Source organism: Empidonax traillii, unplaced genomic scaffold (assembly GCF_003031625.1).
Source record: "Empidonax traillii isolate 1590-97213 ecotype Southwest subspecies unplaced genomic scaffold, ASM303162v1 scaffold408:size522183, whole genome shotgun sequence".
NCBI lineage: Eukaryota > Metazoa > Chordata > Aves > Passeriformes > Tyrannidae > Empidonax > Empidonax traillii.
The window spans coordinates 95,691-113,012 of NW_020955601.1; the positions used below are offsets into that span (position 1 = coordinate 95,691).

At 42.9% G+C, this 17,322-nt stretch overlaps 1 protein-coding gene across 5 annotated transcripts in view; it reads left to right on the forward strand.

The window, feature by feature from the left end:
- Positions 1–17,322, forward strand: part of GRIN2B (glutamate ionotropic receptor NMDA type subunit 2B) — a 208,634-nt gene that overhangs the window by 86,403 nt on the left and 104,909 nt on the right. For all 5 annotated transcript variants that reach the window (XM_027893846.1, XM_027893847.1, XM_027893844.1 and 2 more), the window contains one exon: positions 787–1,385. In XM_027893846.1, coding sequence (XP_027749647.1) covers positions 787–1,385 — 599 coding nt within the window. The remainder of the gene's footprint in view (positions 1–786; positions 1,386–17,322) is intronic.

Here is a 17,322-nt window from a genome sequence, read left to right on the forward strand (position 1 = left end):
AGTCTTGGAGGTTGTAAAATGGTACAAGTTCTGAGTTTTGCAAAGATGAACTTAGTATAGTAGAAGGATATGAAACCAATACCAAGAGAAATATTGAGCTGACTTTTCTCTAAAACATGGTATAAACAAAACCCATGATAGTTGAGAAATCTTTTTTTAAATTTTAGTGTATTTTATGCTGTTCTGAGACTGAGCCTCCACAGTTGTAGAACTCTGTGCTACTGCTTGATTTGAGAGGAGCTTGCATTTGGGGTTGTCAGAGCTATTCGTGTCCAAAGATTTTGCCTACTGTAATTGTACTGTGGTCTGGATACTCAAACTAGAGTGAATATTCCATACTAAATCTGTATCAAGGCTGCTGTGTATCCTGAGTATAGTACGTATAAGGTTATGATAATCCTGGGATTAAAGATTTTAATTTCTGCAGTGATGGAATATTTTGTACTTATTCTCTTTTTCTGTCCTGACTTGTGTACCACTTGTTCTCTGTCTGTTAGAATCAGGCCTAACATTTGAAACCTTTAAGTAATTTTGGCAACCTGCCTTTAAAAATAAAGTAAGGACAGCTGGTCATAAAAAGGATTTTACTTCCTTCTCACTTCACTTGAATTTTAAATTTTAAAAAGTTAAGAATCCTTAAGCTCTGGCCAAGATTTGAAGTGTAAGATTCTGACTGTGTGCCTCCCGCTCCATGCTCAATGGGTTGACTAGGAATGCCGTTTATTTCCTTTGACCTATTCTTGTTTTCTTTTCCTCTCTCTTCTTCTCTTTGACTTCCTATTCTAGGATGAGTCATCCATGTTCTTCCAGTTTGGCCCATCAATAGAACAGCAAGCTTCTGTCATGCTCAACATCATGGAAGAATACGACTGGTACATCTTCTCCATTGTCACGACTTACTTCCCTGGTTACCAGGACTTTGTGAACAAGATCCGCAGTACCATTGAGCACAGTTTTGTGGGTTGGGAACTGGAGGAGGTCCTCCTGTTGGACATGTCCCTGGATGATGGGGACTCAAAGATCCAGAACCAGCTCAAGAAGCTTCAAAGCCCTGTTATCCTCCTCTACTGCACAAAGGAAGAGGCCACCTACATTTTTGAGGTGGCCAACTCTGTGGGTCTGACAGGCTATGGTTACACGTGGATCGTGCCCAGCCTGGTGGCAGGGGATACAGACACTGTGCCATCTGAGTTTCCCACCGGGCTCATCTCTGTCTCATATGATGAATGGGACTACGGTCTTCCTGCCAGAGTAAGGGATGGAATAGCCATAATCACCACGGCTGCTTCTGATATGCTGTCTGAACACAGCTTCATCCCTGAACCCAAGAGCAGCTGTTACAACACCCAGGAGAAAAGGATTTACCAGTCCAACATGCTCAACAGGTAAGGGAAAGAGCTAGCCCAGCCTTGCAAAAGAGGGGTCAGAGACAACCTCTGATACCAGAATATTTTTACTAGGGCATGTAGTGCTTTGGGGCAGCAGGTGGTCTTGGCCAGAACGTGGACAAGGGGAGGTGAGCTGATGGTGGGATCTATGTTGCTGTCTGTCATGAGTGCCGAGATTGTCACCTCCTTAGAAAGCCTCCACACAGCATAAAGGGCAAGTCAGCATGAAGAAAAGGAATGTGAAGGCATAGTGCAAAAATTTGAGTGTGCCCCTCAATGCACAAATTTTCACTTTCATAACAGCACTGAACTTCTTGGAGTGCCTTTGCATGAATGGCTCTGCAACTCTCAGGTGGGTTCTTGCTGCAAATAGTCAAATGTTTATGTTGAAATCTAGAAGGCACCAGGTTCTGTTCTAGGCGCTAACAGTATGTGAGCAGATGGATGTCCTTTATAAGTGTTGGTTTTGTAACTAACTGGGAATAGTTTCATGGCACCTGTCGTCCCTCTGCTGTCCATTAGGCCTGAATTACAGGAAAGAAGGAAGTACAAACAGAAGTGGAAAACTAGAGCTGTAAAAAAAGTCATCACCTCTGCTCAGTTCCTGTGTTATTCTAGGAGTCTTTGAAGACCTTGTGCGTCTTAAGGATCCAGTTTACCTCAGAGATTAATTAATTTAAGACTGTAAATTAAAAATAGAGAAACCCTGTTTCAATAAACATCTTTTGATCCAAATTAGGATTTTCTTAAGAAACAGTGCTAAGACATCTATTTAAGGACGTAGACAAAGCCTGCAGTGGAACAACCTCTAGAACAGATCTCTGATGACCAGGTCTTCCTGTTTGTCTCAGCTGGAATTTTAGCACATAGCAAAGCAACACAGATAATTAGATATGGAATCTGCAATTGTCCAGATGCCCCTTGACCTGCTCAACTGTCATTCTCTGATGTTTTACATATAAAATCCTTGGACGTGTTGGACCCTTTGTTGTAGGACTAGGGGAATCCAGGCAGTACCCGTAAGGCCACACAGAATTCAGTCTCTTTTTTTATCTGTTGTGTTGAATCATGGAGCAGTGGAAATGTGATGGATTGGTCTGTGTGCTATGACCCCTTGCTATCAACTGTACTAGGCAGATAGAGGAACTGGTGGACAAGGAAGCAAATTTTGCTTTGCCTGAAAGCTGGGAACTGAATAAGAACTCTATTCTTTGATTATATTATCCATATTGCTATTTGTTCTTTGTCTCTATGATCCACTGGCATATTATCTGGTCTTACTGACTTAACTTCCTATTCCTCATGCTGTCTTTTTGCTGTCTGCAAACCTTGGAACCACTAAAGTTGCCCAAAGCTTTTATCAGTTTTCTTCCCAGCTAGGCTTAGAAGTAAGGTTTTTTTCTGCTGCTCTTGAGTCATCACTGGAATGATTAAGCAGGGAAAATATATTTAATATATACAAAGTTATGAGAAGTAACATCACGGCAGGCTGTTGTTCTACCTTTCCAAATGAAGAGGGATTTGAGGGGAAGCTCTATTGTGTCTTTTCAGCAGTTATCTAGAAAACAAGACATTCCCTGCTATGTTATGCAGCGTTTTGCAGAGACCTTCTGCTAATTAGTTCTGTTGACACTCTATTAGCCTGTGCATAACATCATACCCGTATAGCTATGCTGCTTCAAGGGCCCAACATAATCTCTCTGCATAGCAAAGCAACTTTTGCATTATATAGAAGTTGCCTGCTCAGAGACTCTTGAGTCTAGATAGGACAGTACTGTTGTGCAGTGTAGATATGCCCTGAAGCCTGGGCACCCCACATGAAAGCAGTTCATGTCACTTTTGAAGCTACTAACTTTCTTCTCACCTTCATGGCCCAAATCATGCTGTTTCTTCTCCCTTGTCTGCTTTGGGTACAGCATTCACAGGAATTAGTGCAGGTGCGTGTAGGTATACCCAGCTTAGTTTGGGTACCAGCTTCAGACTCGCTGAAAAGCAGTCAGTTAGTCCATGCCAAGCTCTGTTCTGCCACTGTGTAGATTGCTGCAGGCACCTGAGCTAACTCAGAAATAACTACACTGTTTTCCAATTGCCTGTGACCACAGTGCAAATATTCACATTGCCTCCCATGGTGCTGGCCTGTGCAAGGGTTTTGCCCCCCTGCCCCCCATTTTTCCACCCTCTCTGTATTTCTGAGTGAGATGGTTAAAAAGTTTAACTTTGGTGAGTAGGGATGCTTAATATTTTTATTTAAATCAAATAACTTTCAGGCACCTTTCGAAATTTAAAATCTAGTGGTGTCTGAAATAAGCCATACTTTTACACATCCAAGCGGTCAATTGAAATCTAATGGCTTCAAGCCCAGCCTCACAGCCTGGAGTCTGGGCAGGTGGAGAGGTAAACGAGAAGCACAAGATGCAGAAAGCGGCAGACGTGAATATGTGAGTTCACTGTACTGAACCAAAACTCACAGAGATTAATGGCTGTAATATGTGTTCATATCTTCAAGTACCATTGAACTTGCTGGAATTTACTAAGTGCTAAGCTTTAAACCTCTCCTGATATGCTTGGTCTATCTGGGGTATTACAGATTCTACAGACCCAGCTGCTTCATACTTTCCCTAACCCCTTCCACCCACTAAGATCCTACAGCACTTGTGCATTGCGCACATCAGGCAGCAGCAATACCCGCATGTCTGGAACATGGATTGGGTCACTTTGGGCTGGACTGAGGGTTCTGGAGAGTTAATTTTAGTCTTACTCTGGAACTAGCAATACTATATTCAGCCATCTGCAATTTAAATTTCCCCCTCTGTATGCCTGCACAGAATAGAGAAATGCATGGCACCTTGGGCTTGATGTCTGTGGAGTGTATGTGTATGTGACCTCAGAAAATGCATCCCCATGTAGCTAGTGTTTCAGAAACTCTTGAAGCAAATACAAAGCAGTCCAATTTGCTTTAAATCCATAGCTGGGGAGGCAGTGCTATAAAAGGATTTTCCTATTTTTTTCTTTGGAGAGTAAGACGTACAACTAAAAAAATGCGTAATTTAGTTCAGCTGGGGCACCTTATACACTAACACTGTGAATTAGTAATTTCCCAAGATCTGCCTTTGAACTTTGTCCATTTTTTTACTTTTTTCCTCCTCTGAAAGAGCAGTAGTTCTGAATGCAGCTAGAATCAAATGGTATTGCTCAACATGGTGTTGGTCACTGATCTGGATATATAATGGAGTAAGGAGAAGATGAACAGTGTTACTCAGATTCTCCATATCTTTCTTCCTTCTTACACTGACATTTGTTCATTTTTGCAAGAACTTACGCAAACAAAGTTTTGTTTGAAGTGTGGCTGCAAGCACAAAAAGAAACAAGACAGACTGTTATCTAAATGCCATTTCTTGACAATGTAGGTGTTTGGTCTGCATCATCTTGTATCACTAATGGTCTCATAGCAACTGTTTCTTGTCTGTCTTGAAACCGGTTCTCTTTTGTGTTAGACTGGAACTGCAGAAGTACGATCATGACCATTGAACATTGCGGATTTTGTCCAGTAAATGAACACGCTGATGAGATAACTCCACTAAAGAGTAGTAAAATGATACTTTGAGAAAGGTTTGTTCTACAAGATTTGTTATTTTTCTTTTTGAATGATTCTTGAGGAATTTTTCCTCTAGTGACAGATTTATCTCAATTTATTCTGATAATAGGCTTAAGTGGTGATTTAGAGTCCAAATACCCAAATGCTGTTTCCTAGTTAAATTGCAGTCTTTAATTATTTGTTTTGTTTGTAATAATTACCTATTCATATGTTCCTGCATTGTCCCGGGAAGAAATCTGGTCTGAATATTCCAGTCTATGAAGTTTATAGTTATCTCAGTATCTGATCTTCTTCTGGGCACCCAGCAAAACACTATGTGCTCTGCTCTTTGTGTTGGATCACAAAGGTTGGGAAGGAGTTTCTAACAGGGTTTTCCTATGGAGAAATGCTCAGGTGAGCAGTTCTTACTTCTTGGCCCTTCTTAAAAGAGTTGCTAGGCTTCTAGGCATCCTGCAAAGCTCATCTTTCCTCTCTTCACCATGGCTGCTGAGGAGTGAGTGGGCAGAGGTGGATGTGTTTATAGGCAGCCTTCTGCTTATTTCGTTATTTTAATTGATGGAACAGATTTTCTTGAGCTCTGGATTGGTGCTTCTCATTAAATTTTAGAAATGGGAAGAAATAACTAAATGACAGGAGCATTCTTGGGAGTGGAATTCAGAGATGAGTCATGAGAAAAGAATATAATTTTTGGCACATGTTTGAGGAATAGAAGCTCAGCTGTTTTGTATGGATATTCACAGCCATTGGGCTACATAAGCTGTGTTTTTATTATAGCCTTCAATGAGACCTTGGTTCTTCCTACTGGTTGTCATGGCTGCTTGTGAATGCTGGGCCATAACTACTAGTTTTTTGTTGTAGGGTTACTAATGAGTTCTCCACTGATTGGCTTTAATAGTCTCTCATTTAGCACCAGGCTGCACACACAAGATTTCATTTTAATAAAAAGTGCAGTGGAGCATTTGCTTTGGAATTAAAATACAAATGTGGAATTATACCAGCTTTGCAAAGAAATACTTTTAGAGGGGAACAAAGTTAGTTTAATTCTGTACCTCAGATTCCTCAAATATGAAAACAGGTGGCAGGCTAGCTCAGTGCATTGTTTGGACATGATGCTTCCACTTTGGGGGAAATAACTTTCACCTGAAAAGATGTCAAAGAGTTAGGAAATGCAGAAAAGCCTCTGATGAGTGATTGGAAACTGTTTTCCCTGAAACAACCAGGGTAAACTCTCTTCTCACATGGCCACAATCCCCTGACTGAAGCTAGGAATTGCTGGGGCTTAGATAGCTGAACAGTGAGTCATAAGCAGAGAAAGTTCTTGCAATAGAGTTGTACAAATAAATTGCTTCCCTGGAGACTCAAGACCATGGAGGCTATACATATCCCTGAAAAAGGTGCAGTGCCCCTTCAGGGTACTGTGTCACCCTGATACTCATCAGCAGCACCATGCCCATAGCATCCTGGACCAGCTTTCCCCAGGTTAGTTCCAAGGACAATGCCTAGGCAACACCTCTCCTTTTCCGGGCCTTTTTCAACCCACCCTCCTGCCCTCTCCTCTCCAGTCATGGCAGCCATCACCTTCCACATCAGACGCAGGGATCATCATATGTCATTTGCAGGTACTGCCATGGAGCCACTCTATTTTGTCTCCTAGTTGAGTGAATCACACATCTTCACACAGTGCAGCAAGGGAGTTGAGAGCAGGAATGGAGAATGGACCATTTGTGTTGTGCTATCTCCATTTGTAGACTGCTGAGTTAACCTCACGCTACAAGACAGGAGCACTGGCCTGCACTGAGGTCTTAGTTTGGCAGGGCTACATCTACCTCCTTGGCAGCTGGCTGAGAAACCCTGCTTCAGCCCTTGAACCCAGCAGTACACCAGTGGTGGGGAAGAGGTGAGAGAAGGTATAAATGGCATATTCCCACAGATGCAGAAACTGCCCTTTTCAGAGGCTTGGAGGGTGAGGGAACATGTGTAACTTTGACCTTTTGGAGCCTTTAAGCCCATGTCTTGTTAGCAGCTTATTATGTTCCTGCTGTTTGGTGTGTCCTGCTGCCATCAGGCTGGTGCAGGCTGGCAGCACGTGGTGTGAGTGCTGCTGACAGATTAGAGATCCCTGCTGCTGAAATCTGCTTGTTCCTGTCACTGCTCCAGCAGCAGCTGGAGGCCAGTGCTGGCCCATGCCTCCCGACTCTGTCAGGGTCTCTCTGCCTCCCTGCATCCCTTGTTGTACATCACCTCAGTCTCTGTTCTTGCATACTGTCATCACTTGCTTTTTTTTCTGTCCGTGCCTTGCATCTCCTGTTGCATTTCATTTGCCGTCTGTGCATTGCTCCTTGTCCTGGTGGTTCAGTGCTGCGTTTGTTGCCCTGATGCTACTGGTTGTTCACAATGCCTGCCCAGGAGGTGAACAGTGGATGGGGGCTACAATTATCTATGTGCCACCACGTAGGAGGCAGTGTTGGCTTCCTCTGACTTCCTTTTTTTTTTTGGTCACTGGAGGGGGATGCTTAGGGCAGTTTGTAACATGCTCTTGACCCAAACCTCACCCATACAGTTGAGTTGCTAAGGGTGCCAGTTGCAGAAGGGCACAGTCTGTGACTGGCTGTCCTCTGTGCTTTGTGCAGCTCCTAAGTAGTGCTGCTTGGGCAATGGGAAGCACTGCTGTCTTGCTGGGGAAGATCTAACACCAAACCAACTCCATATGCTGGGAGGGTACTGGAGATCCCTGGCTTCTCAGTGGGAATATATATGACGGTGGCACAGCAAAAATGTTTGTTCCTCAGCAGACACCACAGGATACCTTACTCCTGCATAGCAGGACTTTGTGAGAGGGGAAGAGGAGGCAATTGTTCTGTGTGGACAGCTGGATTTTTCATGTTCTTTGCAATTAAAATGGGATGGGAGGGTTTAAGAGAAGAGATGGGTTTATTGCGAGGGTTATCTTTTGATTAAAGGACATACTCTTTCATAAAGGCCTCCAAAATCCACCAGCTGGGAATGAATTTTGGTATGCGCCATCAGTTTCCAGATGGGAAAATGTCCATGTTCTGCTTCCAGCCCTCTGAGACATCTCCTGCTCTGAAGCCAAGTCCAATTAGTGCTAATACCGTGGTAACTTCACTTGCTGATGACAATATGTTTTAATGTGTGCGTTCAGACTCTCCACTTTTCATGGAAAGTGAATCAAAATCCTCCCTTTGTGGTGGAGCTGCGAAACTACAAACCCAGCTCTGGCTACTGTTTAGCATCAGCTACAGCAGCATCCTGCCCCTATCACAAAATGCAGTCAGGGTCCTGTGGGCTTTAAAGCACCTCAGGGAATTTGAAATCCTGCTTTAGCAGAGCAGTAGAGGGAAGGTGAGAAATAACTTCTTTCCTTCAGGGACTGGCTTGATGGGGCTGTGGATATTTTCTGGCTTGCACACCTGCACACTGATGGCTGACCATATGCAGTTTCATCTCTGGAGCCTGTCAGGGAAATGTGCATTTTTTTTTCTTTTCTGATAGAAATGTAGTTTCTTCTTCCCCCCCCCCCCCCCCGACTTAATGTTCTTACTATCTTTCAAGTTTTTAAAAATAGGAACTGCTGCGTTGCTATGGCTCCCTGTGCAACTCCAGAGCAGCTTTTTCTTCTCCTCTTTGATGCAATTTGGGTTCACGATGTGGTTTGACAAGACACCAGCGCAGCTCGCCGCCTAGCGGCTCCCTCACAGGGGTTGGGAAGACTGCGACAGCCTTTGTGTTTCAGGAAAATGTGGATCTGTGTATGTGTGGGGCAGCTGAATACTTATCTTGAAGCAAGCCAACCAAATTTTACACGGTTTTCAATACCTGTTACCTGTGCAGAATCCAGACCTCCCTCTGCAGCGCAGAGACCTCTTCACTGGCCTATTTTCAAGTGTCAATAATTTTTAAAGTACATTTTGTTTCACTTTGCAAATTTTATTTTCATTCTCAGTCCAAAGGTGAGCATTTTTTGAGAAATCTCAGCAAAAGAGTCCCTGTTCATCCAATTTTGAGTTATGAGAGTGTGAAATGAATGCATTTGTTCTGCTTTCAAATAATTATCTAGCAGAGGGGTTTCTGTTGGTGTGGACAAATAACTCAAAGCTAGCTTCACTTCAAACTTCAGAAGTTGGTTTGCAGTGTTAGACAAGGGATTCCTGTTTTGCTAAGGTTAAAAAATGTTTTGAATTGAATATAAACATTTGAAGGTGATGTATGTTGCCTTAGTGTAATTTTTTTGTATTGTACATTCATTGTGCACTATATTTCTTGAAGTATTTGAATGAAATATATTCTAGAAATGTGGTATTTAAAATGCCTGAATGTGAGTGAAATAACAACAAAGAAAATAGAAATGGCAGGGACCTGTCAGCTTATTCAGTACACCCTGCTCTATCATTTCTGCAGCATGTTCTCTCCCGATTTAAGTAATAAAAATGTCCCTACTCAAGCCTGCAAGCACCTTAATATAAAATGAATATTAAAATCTAACCATAGTGCCCTTGAAATGATCAATCAGACTGAATGCTGCCAGCCATCTTCATACAAAGAAAGCTCTTTTCCAGCCCTGTGGAGAGATTTCTGAGCTTGTTATATCACACCAGGCAGGTTATATCACACCAAAACTGTCTCGATTGAGCAAAGACAGTAAGGTGATTAGAGCTCCCCTTTGCAGTAGTGTACCATGAGAAATGCTTGAAAACCAAATTTGGTGAACCTAATGTTGGTCTTTGTTAGGGATCTGGAGAAACAGCAGATAATCATATGAAGAGCTCACCTACTTGATGGTGTGTTCAGGGTGGAAGAGAGCTGCCACAATGGACTGAAAACCTGTGAATCTCTGTAGCCCAACGGTGGATAAAAATGCACAAATGCTGACTTGACACTGACTTTTTTTTCTGGTTTTTGAAGCTGTATTAAAATGAGATGGAAATGAGTTTTCGGTGTCTTGCCCAGCGTTCTTCCCTGTATTATTAGTGTCACAAATGAAATCATTTTTCAGCAAGATGGCTACTTCCAGTAGCAGTGTCAGCATCTTACATATTTTTATGACAGGCTGTAGTATCTTTTATCTGCAGTTCCAAAGTACTTTACAAAGTAGAAAGGGATGGCTTAATTCACCACAAAAATTCAACCATCTCCGGGGTGAAATAGAGCAACTGTTTAACAGCACATAGTGTGAAGCAGAGATGAGTGCTGTACCTCACTGGAGCTGCACGAGGAATTTCAGCTGGCAGAATGAATTTACAAGAGGTGGATTTTTGCCAGGACATTCGGGGTGTTTATTAAGTGCGAGATATTAGCAGCAGTGCCACACATGGCTCTTGTGTGCCTGTGTGAAGTAGGCAGTCAGCAGTTCCAGAAGTGGTTTCAGGAAGCAGCTTTTCCAGTGTTCAGACTTCAGCAGCTAATGATATATACATTCAGTGACCTCCTAGATCCCAAGACCGTGACATGTTTTGGGCAGATTTGTCTAGATTCTACACTGATTATATTCTTATTTCCCCTGGAGACTGCCCTGGGCAGAGGGCTATGTCCAGGGTGGCTGCTGTGTTCCTGCCACTGGTTATAAACAAGTGATAACCAGAATTGGATGGCAAGCAAAAGAGTTGACTGCAATAAAGCTCTGGGATGATGCAGCTACATAGGTAATAGGTGCCATATCTAAAAGATGGTCCACCCAAAATGACGTTTTTCATCCACATTAAAATAATGCGTCTTTGACAGATTATGCCCTGTGAGTGATATGAGGTACCTCAAACAGATTGCTGTGAGAAATGCTTTCCACTCTCTGCTCAAAGATGCTGATGCTGCTCTTCTGCATCTGAGTGGTGGCGTGTGGCATGGTGAGAGTTTATAAGAGCTGGTACTTAAGCCATGACGAAAGGCTCTCCAGCATCACCAAAAGACTGTGAAGACTTTGAGGTGCAAAGTACGCATACTTGCAGCCTCTGAATAAATCTGAGCATCAAGCAACTGCTCTTCATTACACCCTATATGTATTCATGTCAAATAGCTGTTCAGCGGGGGAGCATGGGATGCTCAGCTTTCCAGCATTCGACTTGTCCAGATCCAGGAGGTGCAGCAGAATCATATTTCAGGGTTTTTCATGCTCTGCTGCCCTTGTCTCAGCTTCCTTTTCCTTCCCTTTCCTTGTAGGCATGTGGTTGAGATACAAGGGAGCTTTACTTGCAGGTCTGTTTTGGTTTTAATGTAGCTTTAAGGAGGAAGAGGTCTTGCTTTTTGGCAATGTGAGAATACAAGTCAGATGAATTACAGAATGGTTCGGTTTGGAAAGGGGACCTTGAATATCATCTAGTTCCAAGCTCCCTGCCATGGGAAGGGACACTTTCAACTAGACCAGCTTGCTCAGAGCTCCATTCAGCCTAGCCTTGAACACTTACAGGGCGACCTTTTCCAGGGCCTCATCACCCTCACAGTAAAGAATTTTTTCCCAGTATCTAATCTAAACCTTCTCTCTCTCAATTTGAACTCATTCCCCCTTGTAAACAGTCTTGCCTCATCTTTCCTTTAAGTTCCTTTCATGTACTGGAAGGCCACAGTTAGGTCACTCCAAAACCTTCTCTTTTCCAGGCTGAACAATCCCAGTTCTCTCAGCTTTTCCTCATAGGAGAGATGCTCCAACAAGTGCGTTGGAGGTGGTGCCAAGCCACAGTTTCTCTTGTGGCTGTGGAAAGATGCTAGTTCTGGAAAAGGCCCCAGATTGACTGCCTAGAGTGAGAAGTTTACTTAATTTACTGATTTGTATTTTTTTCTCTGACTGATTTTTTGTGGAAAGCTCAAGTTTGAATTGATGAAGGCACAAGCTTAGCATTGCTGTGAAATTGATTTGGAATAGTTTATTATAGTTCCATGAAATTGCTTAACAAGAAAGTTTGGCAGAGTGAGGGAGCCAGATGAGAAAGGCATGGCACTCCCAACAGTCGGTGGCACTAGAAGAACCGTGCAAGCAGAGTGTGTAGGCATTCAGGGGTAGGATTAACCACAGGAGAGAGGAGAGCTGACCAAGTGAGAGGCATTCTCTGTCTGCCATTGTGGATCAGGCTAGGTTGCACTGTTGCTGGTTGCCACCCTTTTTGTCACCCAGTTCTGGATCCTCACAAAGCCAGCAGAAGGGTTCCGCTTCTTGGTGCTCAGCTGTGGCAGCCCAGAAACATTTGTTTCAGCCATCAGTTGTCAGTGTGGAAGCAGGTCCCCAGAGAAGGGCACTGACAGAAAGGCAGCAAAGGCCTGTGGGGATGTGGTGCAGAAGGAGAGCACTTGGGGAAATAAAAAGCATCACTGGGCTTGGTTTTAGAGCACTCGCTGTGAAGGGTGTGCAGCTGGTTCTCTAAGTGGGAGGGCTGTGGGTGGGACTGACTTTTATTCCTCTGTGTGGTGTGTAGCTTACCTTTCTGCCACAGGTCAGAGCAGAAGTACCCAAAGCCAGACACTTGCATCAATGCTGTGATCTTGGCTGTGGCGGTTCTACTGAAGTAGTATCCGGGGACTGTTACACCAGGGAATTCCTGCAGCCTCCTCTTGTTGCCTGAGAATTCAGGGGAAAGCAGCCATATAAATTTGTCACACTTGTGACAAAGGCTCATGCTGAAAGGTTTTTTAAGCCTCCAAGAAGAAAGCTGTCTGGTAGCACCTTAGGAGATGGCTGAGTGACAAATGGTCCTTGATCTGCTCCCCTCACCATTATAGAAGGAAGGAGATGTGGGGTTGGTCTGGGAGAGAACTGCTGTTGGGCCTGTGGCTATTTACTTAGTCATTACACCTGTAGGAGGGTGCTGCAGAAGGCAATGGGTCCTCAGCACTCAGGGTATTGAGGATGCTCTCAGTATTGCAGTGCTCTGGTGAGGTGCCAAGGAGCAGGTTTGGTACCACTAGGAAGCTGTGGAACAAGTTCTTCTCTAGTGGCATGTGCTGGTGGAACTGTGAAAGATGGGGATGAACTGAGAGAGGTCTGCCTTACGAGAATGGCCCTCTGGTAACAGCTTACACCTTTACTGATGCAGACCCATGACAAAAAGCTTGTTTTCCTAGTCAAGTCCTTATGTCCCTTGGTTTTGCAATGTTTGCTGTGTGTTTCACCACTAAAGATGCTGTTTCTTTAGGTTCCTTCTTCAGACCAGGGATAATTTTTTTTTCCCTTTTGTCTTGTCAGCAGGCATGGGAGTGGTGGTCTTGTTCTGGCCAGTGGGTTCAAGAGAAAATTTGGAATATATTCTTTTGCGTTATTCGGAATATGTTCTGCAGTGCATCTAAAGAAGGATGTAAATGGTGGGTAGTCAAATAGAGGAACAGAGGATTGAACAAGTGCTTAGATGTTTGAACTAATAATTTTTTTACTTCCTCCTCAACCCACTGATCCTAATGGGTTTCCCACTGTTTGCCTGAGAGAGCACTGAGAGGGGTTGGGGGTGGGATGGTTGTGAGCCTGCCAGATCAACAGTAGTCTTTGCTAATTGACATTTTCTCCTCTTTTTCAGCATAATTTTGGGGCAGTCTTGCAGAAGTACATTGTGGAAGGAGAGAACAGGAGGGTTGCAGGGGAGGCAATAACCCATAGGCAAAGCCTGTTGCACTAGTGTATCCATGATTCCATGCTCATGGTGTTTCACAAGCAGCCAGGAAGGAACCCACTGCTTTTGTCATCAGTCATGTCCCCCCTTGTATGTCTCTGTGTCCTTCCCTCACCCCCATCTTCTGTCTTCTCATCCTTTCTTCAATAGGTGATTCTTTTATTTGGAAATATTAAATCTTAGCTTAAAACAGAAGAACCACCCCATTTTCCCCACCCCCTTCCTTTCCTCTTTCATCTTTTCTTCCCATGGAAGTGTTTGAAGTAGCACAAGTCCCTGAGAAAGGCATTTTTTTCCTCACTTTGTGCTTTGGCTCTGTGTCCCTTCTTCATTATATCTTCCCTTTGTTATTTTGTTCTGCCTGCCTCATCTCTCTGTTTTCTCCCCATCTCTCAACCCTTCTTCAAGGCTCTTTCTTCATTAATATGGTAATTTCTAGCCCAGGAATGCTTCTTGCGACTCACTGTTCACCAGGGAGAGCCAGGGGAGAGAGCCAGGAGAAAGAAAGAAAGGGAGAGAGGGAATAAGAAAAAGGAGTAAGTCAGTAACTTACAACAAGACAGGACAAGGGGTGTCAGCAAAGGAGAATCTTGCACTGACTTGTGTCATGATGCCAGGGAGAAAAGAATTATCCACATTTTGAACTGGGTCGATCTTTTTCTATTGTTTTGACACTCAACTTCTGAAGCTTATTATTAGTAGGAGGAAAAAAAAGTTCAAAATTAAAGAAGCCCTAAAATCTTTTTTTTTAAACAACTCCTTTTTGGTGATTTCCAGTTTTTTTCCCCCTCTGCATAGAATTTTTTTCAAACATCAGCCCCTACTCCTACCCTAATATGGTGCCTTTTCTTCGTTTGATGCAAATGTGTTGCCTCCATGGTCTTTACATAAGGCTTTGGGCACATTTTGCAGGATGAACAAAACCATACCAGAAGTTCTCTGAAGGGAGCTTTCCCCCAGTAGGAGTTTTCAGAGTTTTGGTCTTCTTCACATAAGAAGTAGGGAATGTTTCAGCCACTGTCCAGCTAAAGAGATATGAATAAATACTATAATGCTACGTAAGTCATATAGCAGCGAAAATGTTAGGGGCTAGAGGGAGCATGACAACTGCCATTAGAGATAGGTGTGATGAGTCAAAGTTCTCCTTTCTGCCTCCCACCAGTATACTTACTGGGTGCAAGGCTGCAAAGAAAACAGCAATGGAGGCAAGCACCTCTGCAGCACAAACCAGATTTGGGAAGGATGCAGAAAACCAACACTATTTCAATTTTTCCCTGAAATAAGAAAACCTCCAACTATTGTATTTGCTGCTTTATATATAATGAAGCAAGACCTCTGTCTGTGCTTGTAGTCTTAGGATCATGATTGCCCAAGCAAATAATAACAATGCAGCAATGAAAGACAGAGCAGGGGAGCTGGCAAGGTGGGTGGCTGGAGCAGTTCTGAGGAAGGACATGTGGTAAAGGAAGGAGGCAGGAGAAGACAGGCTGTAACACAGTGCTGCAAAACTGGTATGAGCTGGAAGTAAAATAACCAGGGAGGAAAACTCAGGGGGACTGCTGCAATGTTCTGTGAAGTCCAAGGCCCCCGAGCCAAGAGCCTTTCATATATTGCATACATACAACTGTGTCAGACGAATATTATTTAGGTTGCAAAGGCAAGCGCTTCAAAAAGAAGAAAATACCAGAATTAAGACTTCAGTCTATGCATTACAGAGCAGTGGTTTCAAGACTGCTTACTGTCTTTCAAGACAGAACCCCTGCCTGCTTTCGTAGGCAGGATGGGTGACATTTCCTGATGGAGCAGTGATTCAGTATTTTGTTTTCTTTGTCTTGTTTAATGTGTATCTTTAAACCTTGTATTGTGTCTGCTTTCACAGACTGCTGAGAATAGACGATTCTTTTTCTCAAGGTGTTATCTGTGGCACACGTTAGGCCAGTATCTCAGTACATCGTGAAGTTCATGGATTTTCACCCTACTCCTGAGAGATGAGAGGACACAAGCTATTTTATGTAAATCTATTGTATAGGCAGGGAACTGAGGTGCAGCAAGATTAAGGTCAAAAATGTCTATTAATTTTTCATGGCTCATCTGAGACACCTAGAATCTCATTATTCAAAGTACTGATCATTACAGAATGCTCTCTGTTCAAAGAAAATTTCTCTTTGTCTTCCACTCAGCAATTCTTTGAATTGCCCCCTGCCAAGTCTTCCCTAGGACTGAGCAAAATTTTTCATTGATATTTTATTAATGTAGAAATGGAGATTTGGTGACATACAAGTTATATGTGTTGTTTGTTTGTATCTTGTTTAATTGTTTGTTTTGCAGAAATTATTTTGAACCCAGGAGAAAAGCAAAACAGTCTCCAAACTGTTTCCCTTTTTTAATTTCCATTTGAATTATTTCTTTCAATATGTTTGAGATGAAACATTGAATTTCTTACTCAGATTAGTTTATAATTTCAATATATGTTTTTCTTTTTGATTTGAAAAAAGATGTTTGAAAATGTTCAGATTCAAAAGATGGGCTGAATATATATATTTGCTTTCAACAAAGTCAAAACTTTATACTTACTGATTTGCCAAAATTAGGCTCTCAATACAGTAATTATTTGTTTGGAATTGCCACCAGACCAAAAAAAAAAAAGAAGACAGAGGGTTTGTTCAGTTTTTGTCAAGCATCCAGAGAATGAGGTGCACGGATTTAGAGACTGCTTGTAAAGAATATGGTTTTGAGAGATTTTACTGATCTCTTCTTCCTGGTATCTGGTCATAAGACACATTTGAGTGGTTCAAAGCTGTGCCAGAAGAGGTTTAGACTGGACGTTAGGAAGAATTTCTTCACTGAGAGGGTGGTCAAACACTGCAACAGGCTTTCTGGAGAGGTGATCAGTGCTCAAAGCCTGTCGGTGTTTAGGAGGCATTTGGACCAGATGATTGTTGTAGGTCCCTTCCAACTGAATCTATTCTATTCTATTCTGTTCTGTTCTGTTCTATTCTATTCGCACCACAATGGCCTTGTGTAGGGACAAATGCAGCCTTGCAGTACAGCTCTCAGTTGGCTTAGCTATATGATTGTCTTGTTTAACCAAGCCTTTTTGACCTCTTGCTTGATTACTGCCCATTTTCCAAACTAAGTTTGATTCCCAGATTAATCCATCTGGTGCATTCAACAAGACAGGGGTCCCGCAAAAAAAATCGTTGATTCAGGACTGATTCATGGTCATTATGCAAAATGGGATGCTTTCAAATTGTTTGAATAACTGTAAAGCTGATGTTTTCCCCATTTTGCAGTGTAATCAATAAGCCCAGACTTTGCCAAAATGCATGGTTCAGTGGTCATGAACTTGCCAGCTTTTCTCTCCCAGTGCTGACCTCTTTTGTCTCTTCCAGTTTGTCTTGTCCCTTCTGCCCTTCTGGCTCCTTGTTCCAGTCTGGTTCTTACTAACAAAGCTAGAATCTGCCTTACAGGTAATTAATATAAGCTCCAGACCCTGTGATCTAGAAAAATCCAGCTTGCCCATTCTAGAGCCTGTGCTCCTTATTTTCATCCATTTCCACTTATCTTACATTTTGGCTTATTTTCCCATCTGTCTTCCCACCCCCCAGCCCCAACAAATGGTCCAAATGTCACTTCCCAACTCTCTTCCTCCATGTGGCATTTTAACCCCACGTTTCTCCAAGTGTCTCAAGCCTGATCACCTTCCTGGCTCTTTCCTACTGCTTTGGAATTAGCT